Here is a 17052-nt window from a genome sequence, read left to right on the forward strand (position 1 = left end):
ACCAAAATGACATATTTAAAAGTTGTTTTCCTGTGAAAAAAAATTCTTAATGCCTTAAAATAGCTTTACACCCTTGCTTAATTTAATATACACGGATCTATGAAAATGCTAATTAGCCCCGCCTCCACCCACTCACACCAGCTCAGAGATCCACTCGGTCAACTTACTGAAGTAAACGCTGCACAATGGTATCGCTTTTTTACAACATCGGACACATAACTGTAATTAATATGATTAGCCTTTTGCTTGGCTACGTTATCAAACAGCTAATAATGTGTTGCTAATGTTACACAAACCATGTTCCCGTTCACCATTTCAGAGCCAGACAGCTGCCTTCTAAAGCATCCTTATAAACGCTTTGACTTAGAATGTCAGTGGAGAAAGTAATGTAGTTCATCATAACATTGTAATATAAACAACATACACCTGCTATATTGCTAAATCTTCCCAATTTTTCATATCAACAAAAAAATATACAGAGATAACCGAGACTCCCTTGCTTCAGAGCGGTCATAGTTAATGATATGCTAAAGCCCACCAGCAAATAGATGTGATTGGTTGCAAGGTAGTTTGTGACATAAAAAACACCAGCAATTTCAAACCACATTTTTGAAATTATCTTTAGATCACTACAGTTTTAAAGAGAAAACACTCAGCAATGGTGTTGACTTATGAATTTGCACATGGTTTGTCTTAAAGCATATTAAAAGCACCACATAGATTTATAAACAATATTAAAAACTTGATTTTCACCAAAGGCGGACTTTAAGTACACATCTCAAATACTCAGTAGGACCCCAGAACAGCCCAAATCCTTCATGACATGGATTTAACAAGATGCTGGAAGCCTTCCTGGTGCATGTTAACATGATAGCATCATGCGGTGGCTGCAGATTTGTCAGGATCACGTGACACTAAATATTAATGAAACGGGTTAGTCAAAAATTCATCTGTTGAGGGCAAATAATCAGAATAAGGGCACTATAAAACAAACGTTGTTAAATGCTGTCTGACAGGTAAAAAAAAAAAAAAAAATATATAGATAAGACTGGCTGTCACCACCGAGCACACCTGCACACACACACACACACACACACACACACACACACACACACACACACACACACACACAGTGTCACAGTTTGACAATGTATCTGATCTGTCAAATCAAAACAAATACTGGGATGCAAACAAATTTGACATTTTCCGGAACCGGATCCAGCACAAATTAAGCACTTGTTAGAGGCAGGAATTGGATTTGGCTTATGAGTGTTAAGTTTGTTGAAGGAAAATGTCCTTCTTGTATATTTAAACACATTTACATACAAACACACAAAAAAGAGAGAGAGAGAGGTTTAAAACTATTACAAAACTCATTAAACAGCAATAATCCTGGCATTTTTATCAGACCTACAGATCCCTCCAGTGACCCAGTGATTTATCACCACGCCAGATGCTGCCAGGATGCATATGCAAACGATTCAGTTCATTAAACACACCTGACGTAATGCTTGACGTGCAGCTGTATGGGAGTGTGTGAATATTACATCTGCTTCATAGACGTACTTCTGCTTTACTTGGCTTAGAGACCCCATGTGACATTACTGTCATGGTGGAATAGTTTCCATGGTCGCGCCTTGAAAGAGAGAACATCCAGGGACTTATTAAAACCGTAAATATTTAAGGCAAGGCCTTTTGAAAGTGTGTGTGTCCATTGCAGAAGGACAAACTACACATTATTTAGTGCAGTGAGAACGGAGAGAGAACTGTTTGGAGTGATGTCCCACAGAACAAAAGGAGCGTCACAAATACACACACATACACACATGCTTTTATTTGCTTTCTCAAGGACGATTTTGACATGTTCTCTATACGTCTTTCCTTTTCTCTGTCTCACCTCAGTGAACTTAATACTGAAAAGCGTAACAGAAATGGGTATATTACCTAGTGACACACACTCAAGCAATATGCACACACAGTAATCTGACCTTTACAACTCAAATATTAGCTGCCAATATTTGATGTGGCAAACTCTCACAGGGTAATAGGTGTTTAAACAACACTTAGGGTGGATGATTGCGACACATTAAACAATTCACCACACGCTACATAGTCCAGTCAACTTATTTTTGGTGAAAATACAGGGGGAAAAAAATCTACAGTGTGATATTTCATTTTCTGTAAATCTTAAATTTTCTATAATAAGTTTAGTTTCTTTGCAGTGTTCATGTAATGTATATTACTGTAATTAATTACCAAACTGTACAAAACAGTTCAAAAGTTTGGGGTCGGATAATTTTTTTTTCTTTTATGCTCACCAAGGATGTATTTATTTGAACAAACATCAGTCAAACAGTAATACTGTGAAAATATTATTACAATTAAAAATAACTCTTTTCTGTTTTAATATATTTTAGAAAGTATTTTATTCCTGTGATGGCAAAGCCCGAATTTTCAGCATCATCACTCCACTCTTCAGTGTCACATGATCCTTCGGAAATCATTCTAATATGCTGATTATCAGCATTGAAAACAGCTGTGCTGCCTAACACTTTGTGGAAAAAGGAATAGAAAATACAAAAGCACAGCATTTTTGAAATCTAAATCTGAATGTATCCTTGCTAAATAAAAGTATCGATTTCATTAAAGACCCCATGAAATCAAAATTGAAGTTTTTAGGCTTTTAGTATGAATGTGTTAGCCTCACTGTTGTCTATAAGCTAGTGTGCTCCAAAACAATGACAACATTTGCATTTAGAAGATATAAGCATTCAAAACTTACAGTCTCTCACTAATGATTTTAATGACATCACTTCAGCTTCTCATCAGATTTTTTGTCCAATCAAATGCTTTCTAGAATTCGAAGCGTCTCGCCCCCTACATTATAAATAGACACTGAAGCTGTGAAATCAGTCACTTCTATATGAATTGCGATGGAATTTTTTAATTAATCATAACTAACATTTCTTTTTCCTTGCAGGAATAACATTTATATGCTTTTGAAACCTAAATGTCCCCAAAACTTGGACAAAAAGTCAGTGTGTGTCTGAATCATATCTGAATAAAACAAAAGGGGAAATGAAACTTAGGGACAGATCGACAACTAATATCCCCATGATATCGAGTAACCAACGAACTAATGAACACATGATTTGGGCAGATCTTGCTTAACAGAAGGGTTTGACATATGAAGAACCAATCATATTGTAGAATGCTTTGCCATGCTCCTCCTATCCTATATAAACTGTTGTATTCTTTTTGCTGGTGGGATTCTCTGTGATTGATATAAGGTCCTCTGGCCATGATTTAAGCATATTCTAAGGCATAGTCTGGAGTCTGCCTGTTTTATTGCTGTGCAACACGTTAGGGAACACTAAAGACCTTACTCCCAAGTGACAGTGTTCAAAAGAGGACAAGACATCGTTCGACTCAGAGTGAGACTCTTATGCCTTGGACACACTTAATGACTAGCTAAAACATTCTAAGACTGAGCTCAACACACAAAGACTGTTTCCTTCGACTGAAGCCGATTTAAATACTTACACACGGAATTTAAACAAACACCGACTGAACGCAACTGGCTCTGACTCGGTGTGTTTGGGCATGACCAGTCGTAAGTATTAAATTTACATTCATAATCGGCCTTACAATCGTTAAGTGTGTCCCCAGCTTTAGGCGGGTTCTGATTGCGGTCAGGTAACGATACTTCTTAGGCATCATATGCGGTCAGAGTAGTTACACTTAGGCATCAACCTTTGCAGGCAGAGTGGGATTCACCTGAGGATGTTGTTGTGGGTGTCTGGGACACCCGGTTTAACTTAAGTCAGGTGCGTAGGGGAAAATCTTCCACAGGATATTAGAAATATTATAGAATATTATATTTTCTATAGTGCACTAAATAGGGGATAGGGAATGATTCAGACAGTGTAAATATGCTTTCCATTGTGGCAAAAGAAGTCTGGTTTCACGTTAGTGTCACGCGAACCACCACAGCGCGTACACAGTCTGCTCCAGTCCAGAGACACGGTAGCACAGAGCAGATCATATGCGCGAGTTGGCGGAGACCAAAAAAACTTATCGTACCCATTTGAATTGCGAACAGAATGCTATATTTAAAGTGATATGGAGGAGATTAGGAGGAGAAACGGTTAGAGACAAGGAGGAAACTGTGGCTTTACTGAGCTCAGTGGCTCTGGCCGAGCTGTGATATAAACAAAACGCTACTGGCTGTTTTAAAAAAGGGGAGGAGCTGTTCGCTATGTCCTGCCCTGTCTTCCTGTTTCAGTGGAAATTACATCAACACATTGAATAATGCTGCATGTTTCAAGGCATTTCACTGGACCTTTAAAGAAAAAAAGAAAATCTTACTGACCCCAAACTTTTGAATGGTACTGTTTATCTCTCTTTGTGAATTATGTGTGTACTTATTACATTTGGACAGGCAGAAATTATCATCACATAATTCTGAAAAACAACAAACTGATATTTTTTCATGCTGGTCTATTATTGTGGAATAATCTACTTCAGACAAACTGCATGTAAAAACATGTTGCTTATACGTTGCTCAGATGGTCACTTCCTGTACAAGTTGACAGTTTGTGGCCAGAATGACACACCTGACTGACAGAATGCATGTTTGTCATTATCTTTTTTATCTAAAAGCTTTACACTGAAAACTTATATTATGCTAAAATAACTGTTATGTATGGCAGCCTCTATATGTATGCATCTATGTATTTCTTCACAAAACTAAAAATACATATATATATATATATATATATATATATATTGTGGAATTTGTAGAAAGCAGTGGTAACATGAAAACCAAAGGCTATCAGTGATCTGGAAGCTTTTTCAAGCGAGGAATGGGCCAAGATTGCAGTAGGGAGGTGACAGAAAGCTTCTAAGCACTTACAGGCAGCATTTATTGTAGGTTATAAAGAATAAAAGATTCTGCACAAATTTTGACTTTTGGGCATTGAATAATTTTGTACATGTATGTTTAGAGCCAGTTTGATTTTTTTCATTTTTCATCAACTTTACATTCTCTAAATCACTCAAATGTGTATTAATAAACTTTGTATAATAGTTTACTGATGCCTTTGATGGATTGTTTTCATAAAATTTTGTTCTCAGCAGCAAAATGTCTTGCAGGTTAAGGGGGTTCAATAATTTTGTTTACAACTGTAAATGTATGAATGTGTATAAATTTATATATATATATATGTGTGTGTGTGTGTGTGTGTGTGTGTGTGTGTGTGTGTGTGTGTGGCTTAATCTTCAGACTTAGACTCTTCATAACCAAAGACGGGAAAAGAGAACAGACCGCATCCTGCTTTGAGAAAAAGAGTTCAATACTTTCACTCTCACTCATATTTCAACCAGTTTCCCCTCGACCCCTTTTAATAAGTTTGTGCATTTGCAAGGAACAGTATGTTCTTAGTTCTAAGAGTTAGAAGATCACATTCTTGTCAAGGTGAAAGTTGTGATTCTGACACTGTATATATGTGTGTGTGTGTGTGTGTGTGTGTGTGTGTGTGAAGTTAGGTCATGACTGTGACTCTGTAATTGACACACTCTTATCTTTTAATTGAAAATGTTGATTCTATTGGTTTGCTTCAAACACAGCTGAGAAAAAATACCTCTCCGGTAATTAATCTGAGGGGCAGAAAATAAACACATTTCACGGATCAATGTTTACATTTCACTCCCTGCCACACACACATTTCACTCAGCGAAGAGCGTGCACGCACACACGCGTGCACCCTGTGATACAACAGTCAGTGTAAAGTCAAACAGTCAAACACAAACCCTCATAGCTCAAAACATAACCGCCATTTCAAAATGTTCATTTGGCCAGTTACAGGCATAAACTTCTCACTTTAATGGAAGCGATTACACAAAAGCAGACACTCACCCTTCAAGCCGGACATCCGGTAAAGATCGGTTGAGTGCGATCATCTCGCTGGCCATCAGGTTAAACTGGTTTATCTTAAACATTTCCTTCATCCTCTCCTGCTGGTCTTTAGCGATGACCACTGGCTTTCCCATCTCCCCTGGGCCGTCATGAGGCCTCTGAACCACAGCTGAAACACAAATACACACAGGTTCAAGATTGTTCCCTTGGCTTACGATTAAGTATGGACGTTTCTTGAACTATAGACACTTGTAGCCCTGTGAACTTTTAGAAAATAAACTCATCACGCTCTCACTAGTTTATGTATTCTGTCCAATAGTGGACATATACACATACACACACATCACCAGAGAATTGTTATTTTTGTCATTTTTTAATGAAAACCACAACACCACAGTGGCTTTTTTTGACCACATCTCAAATTATGTATTCTGTGTTTGGAACGACAGTTCCGGAAAAGTAAATTTTTGTAATAAAAAGCCTGATACCTTTGTCTTTCTAAGGCTAATTTGCACAGCTCACATTTTATGTAACCTAAAAACACACAATCAAATTATACTGCGACACTGTTTGCATAAATTGACAAAACTGCAGCTTGATTGGAAATGGTGCAGTAAAAATATTCTGTTCCCAAATCCCAAAGAATATTTACATTGAAATTTATTTACATAAAATCACACTCATATTTTATCTCAGTCTTGCTCTTCACTGATACTGTGGTCTCTTGACAAACAAGTACACAAAAAAAAAAAAAAACTTTACAGAAATGTTGCCACAATTGTGGGACAGACTTTCAATTTTTTTTTTTTTTTCAAGCAGCAAAAACTTTTAGAATATAGATAATTTTTACACAATAAATATTAAATAGTTAATGACTACTATATATTTTGATGGATATATGATTGAATTTATGATGGATGTTCATATTTTAAGACTGAAATATGAGGCATTCGAAAAGTAATAAAAATAAATTATGACTATTGTTTAAAGTTTCCAAAAATAGTTTTAATGCAACTTTCATATAACAAACGTAAGGTTAAAATCTGTTAGTTTAAATAAAAATCAACCTGCGTGACCATAAGTGTCTAAAGTTGAAGCAACCTCCATATACATTTGAGTGTTTGCCCACAGAAAAGAATGTGTGGCCAAGATGTCTGTGCACAATTGTTTATTGTGCCGTGTGTGTGAAGTGTGTGTTTGCAGACTTTGTGTGGGTAGATAAGCACTGAGCTTTGATCATTAATAACTCAAAAAGCATGCTATGGTGAGATTAAGGTCAGATTTGCAACAGTGTGAGAGATTACATCTGCTCTAAGAGGCAAACTGCCTGTTTTTAAGCCCTGTGTCATGTGTGTGCGTGCGCTGTGTGTGTGTATGTAAGGGTTAGCCGCATGCGTGTCAAGTGGGCAGGATTTAGCTGTTCGGACTGAGCGCATTACAAGGCAACTTTGTCCTGTTTCCCTGCTCAGCAAAATCCAATGACTTTCCAGAGGGATTCTGAGGGTAAAAATCGTATAATCATCGCTACAGACACACACAAGCAGCAGAAAATGTGCTTTATTAATGTGGTGAGCAGATTATTTTAGGGTTATTGTTTCATGAGATGATGGCCAAAGTAAAGCAGCTCTTGACCACACAGAACAAACCAAAGTGACCTGATACAGGGGTCAGTTAGTGACAAACAAAAGCTTTGTGAGAGGCTCACTGCATCACCATCCACTTCATACGTTTTCTCTGTGCCTGTTCCTTCTAAATTTCTCTTCTATATCTTCTTTCTGCTCATTTTTATAGTCTCTAAAGCAGCGGTTCTCAACTGGTTTTGCTTCAGGATTCATATTTTACATTTATATCAAGTCTAATTACAGTACTAAAATTCACATAAAAGTAAACTAAATGTCCTTAAAATCAAATATTAACATTTTCTATTATTATAATGAACAGTCCAAATTCTGTAGCATTTGATTGGACACACAGACTTTGACATTAACAACACAAAATATGGGAAGCATTTTAGTTGCATTGTATTAGCATTGTTTTTACCCATCAAAACGGCTCTGCGACCCACCAGTTGAGAAGCATGGCTCTAGATTTACTCCATTCCTCGTTCTCGTCATCCTCTAAAATAAGCTGCACAGCTGGAATGTTGTTGTATCCTTCAGATGATGAAGGGCCAATACATCTCTAAAACTATCATATTATATTTCTACTCTCTTTTTCTCTTCCACAGAAATACACACAATTCAATACCTGCCCATATTTCACAATATAACACCATCAGACACAGTATCTAGTGGAAATAGTCCTCTTCCTTGCGTGTGTGTGTGTGTGGATGAGTGCTTTCTGTATTAGCTGTATGTGTTTTGAGTTATTTAGCTACAGTATACTTTGGGGGACAAAACTGCCCCCAGAGGTTAGCTAAATCTGACAAAACCTCCTTTTGGGAACATCCAGGGATGTCTTCAAATTGCAAAACGGATTCATACAGTAAATAACATGGTTGGGAACTGAGAAATGGTTCTTATTTAAAGCTGTTTCCATTTCTTTTACAATAACCAGAAAAGAATACTGGTCATATTCAACTTGAAATAAAGAACAAGATCTGTTACTGTGATATGATGCAGCTACTTAAGGTTCATGTGACTTAAATCAGTGTAATAAATTAGTGACTCATAATGTGTAACGCAACGTAATGTGGGTAAGGTTTGGATTTAGGGTTATATACAGTGCTTGACATTAACACCTGCCAACCTGCCAAATGCGGGTAGATTTCAGCTGTGGCGGGTAAGACAGCCACTCCCACTAGCCACTTTGGCGGGTTGAATATAATTTCAGCCTACAGCCAAATAAAAGGTAGCCAAGCTCGTCGTATCACAAAAATACATTTCAATTACAATTCTTTATCGATTAACTTGCTGTTAGTGAAGGCGGGATAGGCGGAATCGCGCTAAATGACACACAACAGAAGCGCTCTCTCGCGTACGCTCTCTCTGTCACGCGCGCGATCAGTTCTCCTTGCGCCTGAATGGTCAACTATATACGCGCACACAGATGTCAAAATGCCCATTGTGTGGCTTAAGTGGACGTAAACAGGTGGGTAAAAACTGGTTATGTGTCAGTATATTACGTCCAAGCATTCAGCAGCCCAATTAAATACCTGTCTGTCAGTAATGTTATTCAAACAACAAAAGATGTTAAATAAATGTATACATGCTTTTTATATAGCCTAACAAAACTTTCTAAAATGACTAAAATTTCTCATATTATGCTCATATTGCCCACTCCTTGCCCACCAGTACATACCAGCTGATATACAATGTAGTCTTGATTTGGGTGGTCAATCTGCATTTGTTTCAAAGGGTTTTAAATCTTCTAAATCAAGTAAAATTACTCAAAATTAAGTAATTTAAGCATGCCAAAGTCAACTTTAATCATATACAAATGTAATTTCCCAACAGCAAAATTGTGCTGTGGCTAGTAACTTTGGAAAAACCACTAGCCACAGTGGCTGGTGAGCATATATACATATACATGTATATATACATGTATATGTATATGTATATGTATATATATATATATATATACATATACATATACATATACAGGTGCTGGTCATATAATTAGAATATCATCAAAAAGTTGATTTATTTCACTAATTCCATTCAAAAAGTGAAACTTGTATATTATATTCATTCATTACACACAGACTGATATATTTAAAATGTTTATTTCTTTTAATTTTGATGATTATAACTGACAACTAAGGAAAATCCCAAATTCAGTATCTCAGAAAATTAGAATATTGTGAAAAGGTTCAATATTGAAGACACCTGGTGCCACACACTAATCAGCTAATTAACTCAAAACATCTGCAAAGGCCTTTAAATGGTCTCTCAGTCTAGTTCTGTAGGCTACACAATCATGGGGAAGACTGCTGACTTGACAGTTGTCCAAAAGACGACCATTGACACCTTGCACAAGGAGGGCAAGACACAAAAGGTCATTGCAAAAGAGGCTGGCTGTTCACAGAGCTCTGTGTCCAAGCACATTAATAGAGAGGCGAAGGGAAGGAAAAGATGTGGTAGAAAAAAAGTGTGCAAGCAATAGGGATAACCGCACCCTGGAGAGGATTGTGAAATAAAACCCATTCAAAAATGTGTGAGAGATTCACAAAGAGTGGACTGCAGCTGGAGTCAGTGCTTCAAGAACCACTACGCACAGACGTATGCAAGACATGGGTTTCAGCATTCCTTCTGTCAAGCCACTCTTGAACAACAGACAGCGTCAGAAGCGTCTCGCCTGGGCTAAAGACAAAAAGGACTGGACTGCTGCTGAGTGGTCCAAAATTATGTTCTCTGATGAAAGTAAATTTTGCATTTCCTTTGGAAATCAGGGTCCCAGAGTCTGGAGGAAGAGAGGAGAGGCACACAATCCACGTTGCTTGAGGTCCAGTGTAAAGTTTCCACAGTCAGTGATGGTTTGGGGTGCCATGTCATCTGCTGGTGTTGGTCCACTGTGTTTTCTGAGGTCCAAGGTCAACGCAGCCGTATACCAGGAAGTTTTAGAGCACTTCATGCTTCCTGCTGCTGACCAACTTTATGGAGATGCAGATTTCATTTTCTAACAGGACTTGGCACCTGCACACAGTGCCAAAGCTACCAGTACCTGGTTTAAAGACCATGGTATCCCTGTTCTTAATTGGCCAGCAAACTTGCCTGACCTTAACCCCATAGAAAATCTATGGGGTATTGTGAAGAGGAAGATGCGATATGCCAGACCCAACAATGCAGAAGAGCTGAAGGCCACTATCAGAGCAACCTGGGCTCTTATAACACCTGAGCAGTGCCACAGACTGATCGACTCCATGCCACGCCGCATTGCTGCAGTAATTCAGGCAAAAGGAGCCCCAACTAAGTATTGAGTGCTGTACATGCTCATACTTTTCATGTTCATACTTTTCAGTTGGCCAAGATTTCTAAAAATCTTTTCTTTGTATTGGTCTTAAGTAATATTCTAATTTTCTGAGATACTGAATTTGGGATTTTCCTTAGTTGTCAGTTATAATCATCAAAATTAAAAGAAATAAACATTTGAAATATATCAGTCTGTGTGTAATGAATGAATATAATATACAAGTTTCACTTTTTGAATGGAATTAGTGAAATAAATCAACTTTTTGATGATATTCTAATTATATGACCAGCACCTGTATATATATATCGCTTTATATGATGAACAGACTGAATTTAGACTTTTATTCACATATAAACATTGATCTGCGAACATAAGCAGAACCTCAACTTAACATGTTTGACAAGCGAGAACACACCTCTTCTGGAAGCTCAAATGTGCTGCAGAACACACGAGAATCTCATTAGTTTTCACATGTCAAGTAAACACGCTTGAGCTTTCGTTTACCATAACTGATGTGTAAGTTGATGAATGTTTATATGTAAATAAAAGCCTTAATTCAATATGTTCATCAAATAAAGCGATCGTGTCTCTTCAGAAAATTTGGACTAAACAGCTCGATTCATATGTATGTTTTACAATCTCTTTATGAACTTTTTGAAGCGTCAAAGTGTCAGTTGTGTAGCTGTCTATGGAGGGACAGAAAGCTCTCAGATTTCATCAAAAAGATCTTCATTTGTGTTCGGAAGATGAACAAAAGTCTTACGGGTTTGGAACGAGATAAGGGTGAGTAGTTAATGACAGAATTTTCATTTTTGGGTGAACTAACCCTTTAAGGAGACAGCTTACAAAGAATTTACCATGCTAACCATAAAACTTGGTATTAGCCACAATTCATTAAACATGAGATGACACAAAATAATAGAAATATCCCAAAATATTATTTAAAAGAGATTCTGTATTTATTTATAATGGGATACTGTGCTCATGAAGAAAAACATTTCATGTGTAATAATGCCAAAAAGTGTTAATAGTGTATTCATTCTAAACAGAAAAAGAAAAAGAAAAATAGAAGACTGTGTACTCACTGTCTCTCCCCGGCAATCCTCTCTCTTTTTTGTCATCGCATTTGTTGCATTCGCTGAAGTAGAGGAGGATGAACATGTCTATCATCACCCACACCAGAGAAGTGGCCAGCACCACCTTACAGTACGCAAACTTCCTCATCTTCACACCTGAAACGCACACAAACAAGCTCAGTATGTTACACACAAACACAGGTAATAAGCAAACACTTGAAAAGCTGCCAGTGACATTTCACACCTACAACCAGCAACCAGACACCATGCTTTAAACCATACAGAAGTCAGTTACAGCTTACTATATACCATCTTGTTTTAAACACCATACTCAAGCAACAAACATATTACATCTATACAAGCCACGAAGTTCTGAGTAATAGCTTTCCTTAGACTGCTACCTAAAAAAAAAGTTACAAACACAGACACTTTATCAACTTCAAACCAAAATAAAGCATTAGAGGTTTTCCAAAAAGAGCATAGAGTGGACATATTCTCACATTTTATACTTTCCCCTCGAGTCCATGGATAAAGTAATGGTTGCTTGAACCATAAAAGCCTCTCTGACCTTCAGAAAAAAAGCTTGTAGAACAGCTTTGAGAAACAGTCTGTTTTTGCTAACGTTTCTTTAAGACATATGTAAATAACCACTGTAATAACTAGCTCTTTGCATGTGAAATAAGAAACAACATCACTGCCAATTTACTGAATACTAAATAGACTCGTTATGTAAATGTAAGGGGTCATATGTTAATGTATTCATTACATCATAATCGTAAATGACCTATCTTTACAGCTTAATATCCATAAATGGTCTTGAAGGACTGGATGGGAATCTCTAAGTTGTGCACATGAGTGTTACTCCATAGTACATCAAGCGTTTTTATATCAAAAGAGTAAAAAAAATCCATTGCTTTCTATGACCTCCATTAAGGGCAAACAACTCAAGCAATGAACGGAGAATGCTAATAAGACAATTGACTCAATATACCACATTAGCAGATGATTCGGAGTGATTATTCCAAAAACTGCTCAAACAGAATCTCAGATTTGACCTTTGCTCTAACGGAGGGTGCAAATTCTGCTCTTTATCAGGATTTCTTTAATCCAGCCATCTGCCTTCATTAATGAACTGGAAATGAATCTTTTATTAGCCAACTAGAAATGCAATGAGAAAAGGGGAGAGATGAAGAATAAATGAAAAGAGAAAATGTGAAAGGGAAGGAAGGATGATGTTCCTATGGGAGGTGAACAGTGTGTGATATTCTTTGATAAAGGAGAGGTCATTATAACGTAATTACATGGCATCACAAATCACACTCTGAGAACTCGAAGCTCCAGTGAATCGCTACAAAAAGTCCTAAAAATTCAAAACCAATTTGTAGAGCATAATCCTTCTCTAGAAATACTTCATTCACCCCAAACAAAGAGAGTAAATGTGTTTGTAAAAGTATGTCATATATACTACAGGTCCAAAAAAGTATCACACCAGACTCAGGAAACCATTTCTTTATGTGGCATCCTATGACAGTGCCACACTGAAAGAAACATCAAGGGATAGTTCACCCAAAAATGAATGTGATTCAAAACCTGTATGACTTTCTTCTGTGAACCACAAAACAAGATATTTTGAAGAAGGTTTCAACTGTTTTTGTCCATAAAATGATCCATGTCATTGTGGATTAACATTGGGCACACTGACCATATATGAAAAAAATAAATAAAACTGGCATTTTAAAAAGATCTTTTGTCTTTCACAGAAAAAAGAAAGTCATACAGGTTTGGAACAACATTTATTTATTCCAATCCATTACAGACTCTCTTGTACTGCATGTTTGAGTAGGAGGCTGTCCAGCACACTGCAGTTGACAAAAAACAAAGCTGAAAGCCGCTCCTCTGTGACTCTCTCTCTAGAGAGCCGTACCAAACTTCTGTCATTGTCCCGTCTAACTGCACCTCTAGAGTTCTTTGAAGTGTGTGTTTGTGAATGTATCTCTTTGGGTTCTAGGAAAGAGGGAATCTGCTTAGACAGTCAATCTGAAGGGGACAGCAAGCCATCAAAAGACAAAAAAAAACATTGACCACTGCCATCCCGTCACTCATCTTTATTTTCTGGCCCACCCATCCATAAAAGCTAGAATGACAGACTTTTATGATTCACAAAATCTCAAAAACACTCTTTAAAGTGTGTACATGATTTGCTACCGATTCAAGATAATGAACATGGTAAAATGATCTGATCTGTTTAGGGAATGGCAAAATAATTAAAATGTAGTTTTTATTGTATATTTTTTATTTATTTTATTATAATTATTAATATATTATATCGTCCATATATAACCATATCTATCGTGTCACATAATCCTTTAAAAATCATTCTAATTTATTGATTTGGTACTGAAGAATTATTTCTTATTAATGTTGAAAACATGCTTAATATTTTGGTGGAAACTTTAATTGTTTGTGGATTGTTTGATGAATAGGAAGTTTAAAAGAACAGCATTTATTTGAAATAGAAATCTTGGCAACACTTTATTTTGACGGTTCCTTTTGAACATCCTGTTGACTATAAGTAACTTTGCAGCTACATGTCAACGAACTCTCATTAGAGAGTAGACAGTAGACTGTCTGCTTAATATCTGATAACTCTTTATCTTTATTGTCCCCCAACAGACTACTGTATATATTCTACTGACTATAATTAAGCAATAAGGTACGAGAGGCTGTGCTGTATCGTGAATAAGTCACGGCTGAAGGGCGTTGTTAGGCATGACGTGAAGCGGAGTGCCTGCAACCCTTTCAGCCGTGACTTATTCACAATACAGCACTAACTTCAAGTACCTTATTGCTTTTATAAAACGGTTACCACAAAATACAAATATTAAAGCCAAAAATATATATCAATGCAACTTTCATGAAGTAACCTTTCACTAAAAGCCTTCCTTCCGCCGGAAAAAAATTGTCCCTGACCATTAACAGCAACAGAAGTTACATTATTACGCCATTAGATGGCGGCAAAGACTGTCTTTATGAGTGTGTCAGTCAGTAGCGAAGACTTTTACTTTGAAAAGACTGAATTGTTGTGAACACGGAACAAGACGCAACTGACTAATGCTGTCAGTCACGGGAAAACCCCTTAACTGTTAAAAGGACAAGATAATACATTGGATATTTAAACAGATTTTTTATTATGATCATAGGACTGACCTGAAGGAAAATGCTAAATCTGAACGCAGGTAATAAACTCGCTCACTCGACCTTTTTCTCACAACACTCTTCTACATAATACAGTAAATTTCAATGAACAATATCAACTGAGAACATACAGTTTACGTTGCTAAGAGTGGTTGCTAAGGGTGTTGTGTAGTGATACACACAATCGTTGGGTGAAGCGGTCATAGCCGTGTTTTATCGTGCACAGCTATTGACCAATGAGAATCAAGGACAGGAACTAACCGATTTTAAGTAATGTCAACTTATTCTAACCCTAACCCTACCAGTATACTAATACTCTACTCTACTAATGAGAGTTAGTAGACATAGATGCAACATTATTTATAGTCAACAGAATGCGTTAAAGTGACCTTAAAAATAAAGTGAAACCGAAATCTTTTATAACATTATATAAGTCTTTACTGTCATTTTTGATCCATTTGATGAATCCTTGCTGAATAAAGATATTAATTTATTTTTAAAAAAACCTTACTGACTCCTAACTTTTGAACTGTAATATATATACACTGTATTACTCCAGGAGTGTAAGAGTAATTACATCCATCTAAATGTCAGTGTCTGAGTGCTAATAGGCGCGACCATTAAGAGACATTTAAACAACATAAACACGAATGTCAGACAGAACGGAGCAGTATGATTTTAGAGCAGTCAAAGCCTTGCCAAAATCCTCTGGCATCTGATGTCTCTGAGGGGGTCTCACCAGCAGTCAAAGTGTGTGTGTGTGTGTGTGCTGAGCTCAAGGTTATGACTGGCACAGCAGTAATGCCACTGTTTTGGTGGCCCTCGTCCATCACAGTGGCAACGCCAAAGGCCCCTGCCCACGCCAGCTGGGTGAGACATTCATCACCGTGACAACACGCACACACCTGAGTGAGCACAGACCTAAAAGATGAAAACAGACAAACAGATCCCAAGTGCACCGGCCCACAATGGCAAACTGTGACATCATAAACACAAACACAGGCTTCTGGATGACATAAACACTCTCATTCAGACTAAAAGGACAGGACATGTTACACAACAGAATGAAAATGTTAATGCTGCTGACGTGGGTGACTTGGAGCATAGATATGACAGATATACGCTCTCCGGTGGTGGTGTGTGTACTAGTGTGTAACGTTCAGCAGAAGCCCTATGAGGTTATGGTATAAGATGAATGAAAATAAAGTTGCGTTCTACTCTGTACTGAGCCTTTGCATGAATAAAGTAGTTACTGTATTTTCCGAAGTTTGCAAAGTAGCATCAAATCTATGTACACAAATAAATAAGATATTCTTAAGACCCGTATTTGATGGATATGATTTCATAATTACCTCATGTTACATATTATCAGATGGCCCCTTCCTTTTTAGATGAGTAGTCCTTATAGCTAGAAAAGGCTGTAATGTGGGTAACTTTATGCCGAAGTCGTATACTAATACTTATACTTTAAATCAATACATGAGACTACAGCAACAGGAATTTTCTGTTATTGACCAAATTTTAAGAACATTAATGGATAATGGATCATTTAAAATGCATTTCGACATATAAGAACTATTGCCTCACAGGCACAGACTCTTACTTTTCTGTCTGCTGTGTAATGTCCTATAAATAAATGCAAAAAGCAGCGAAATAATTAAAATAGTTAAATAAATAAATAACTTGTCTACTGGGGTTTCTCTGCTTTAGGAACATTAACCACAGTAAAAGATGCTAATAAGTGAAGAACAGGAGAGAAAATTCAATTTTAAAGCAGCCTACAGAAACAGACTGGGAGAAAGACATGAGTAAGAATGTGGAGAAGGAAATTTCAGTGGAATAATTCATGGGAAATTGTTCATTAAACTGTGTGACTACATCACAACATCCCAGTGCCTGTTGTTTTTCACATTGTGAGGGAAAAAAAGAAAAGACAATCCTGTTACATTGTGC

At 37.0% G+C, this 17052-nt stretch overlaps 1 protein-coding gene across 1 annotated transcript in view; it reads right to left on the minus strand.

Moving 5' to 3' along the window:
* The window catches only part of galnt1 (UDP-N-acetyl-alpha-D-galactosamine:polypeptide N-acetylgalactosaminyltransferase 1), a 112624-nt gene that overhangs the window by 39671 nt on the left and 55901 nt on the right, over positions 1–17052 (minus strand). Inside the window, exons 3-4 of the mRNA XM_051866035.1 lie at positions 11914–12060; positions 5918–6086 (exon numbers count right to left, since the gene is read on the minus strand). Of these exons, the coding sequence (XP_051721995.1) occupies positions 5918–6086; positions 11914–12052 (308 nt within the window). The 5' untranslated portion in view covers positions 12053–12060. The remainder of the gene's footprint in view (positions 1–5917; positions 6087–11913; positions 12061–17052) is intronic.

This window comes from Ctenopharyngodon idella, chromosome 16 (assembly GCF_019924925.1).
Source record: "Ctenopharyngodon idella isolate HZGC_01 chromosome 16, HZGC01, whole genome shotgun sequence".
Classification (NCBI taxonomy): domain Eukaryota; kingdom Metazoa; phylum Chordata; class Actinopteri; order Cypriniformes; family Xenocyprididae; genus Ctenopharyngodon; species Ctenopharyngodon idella.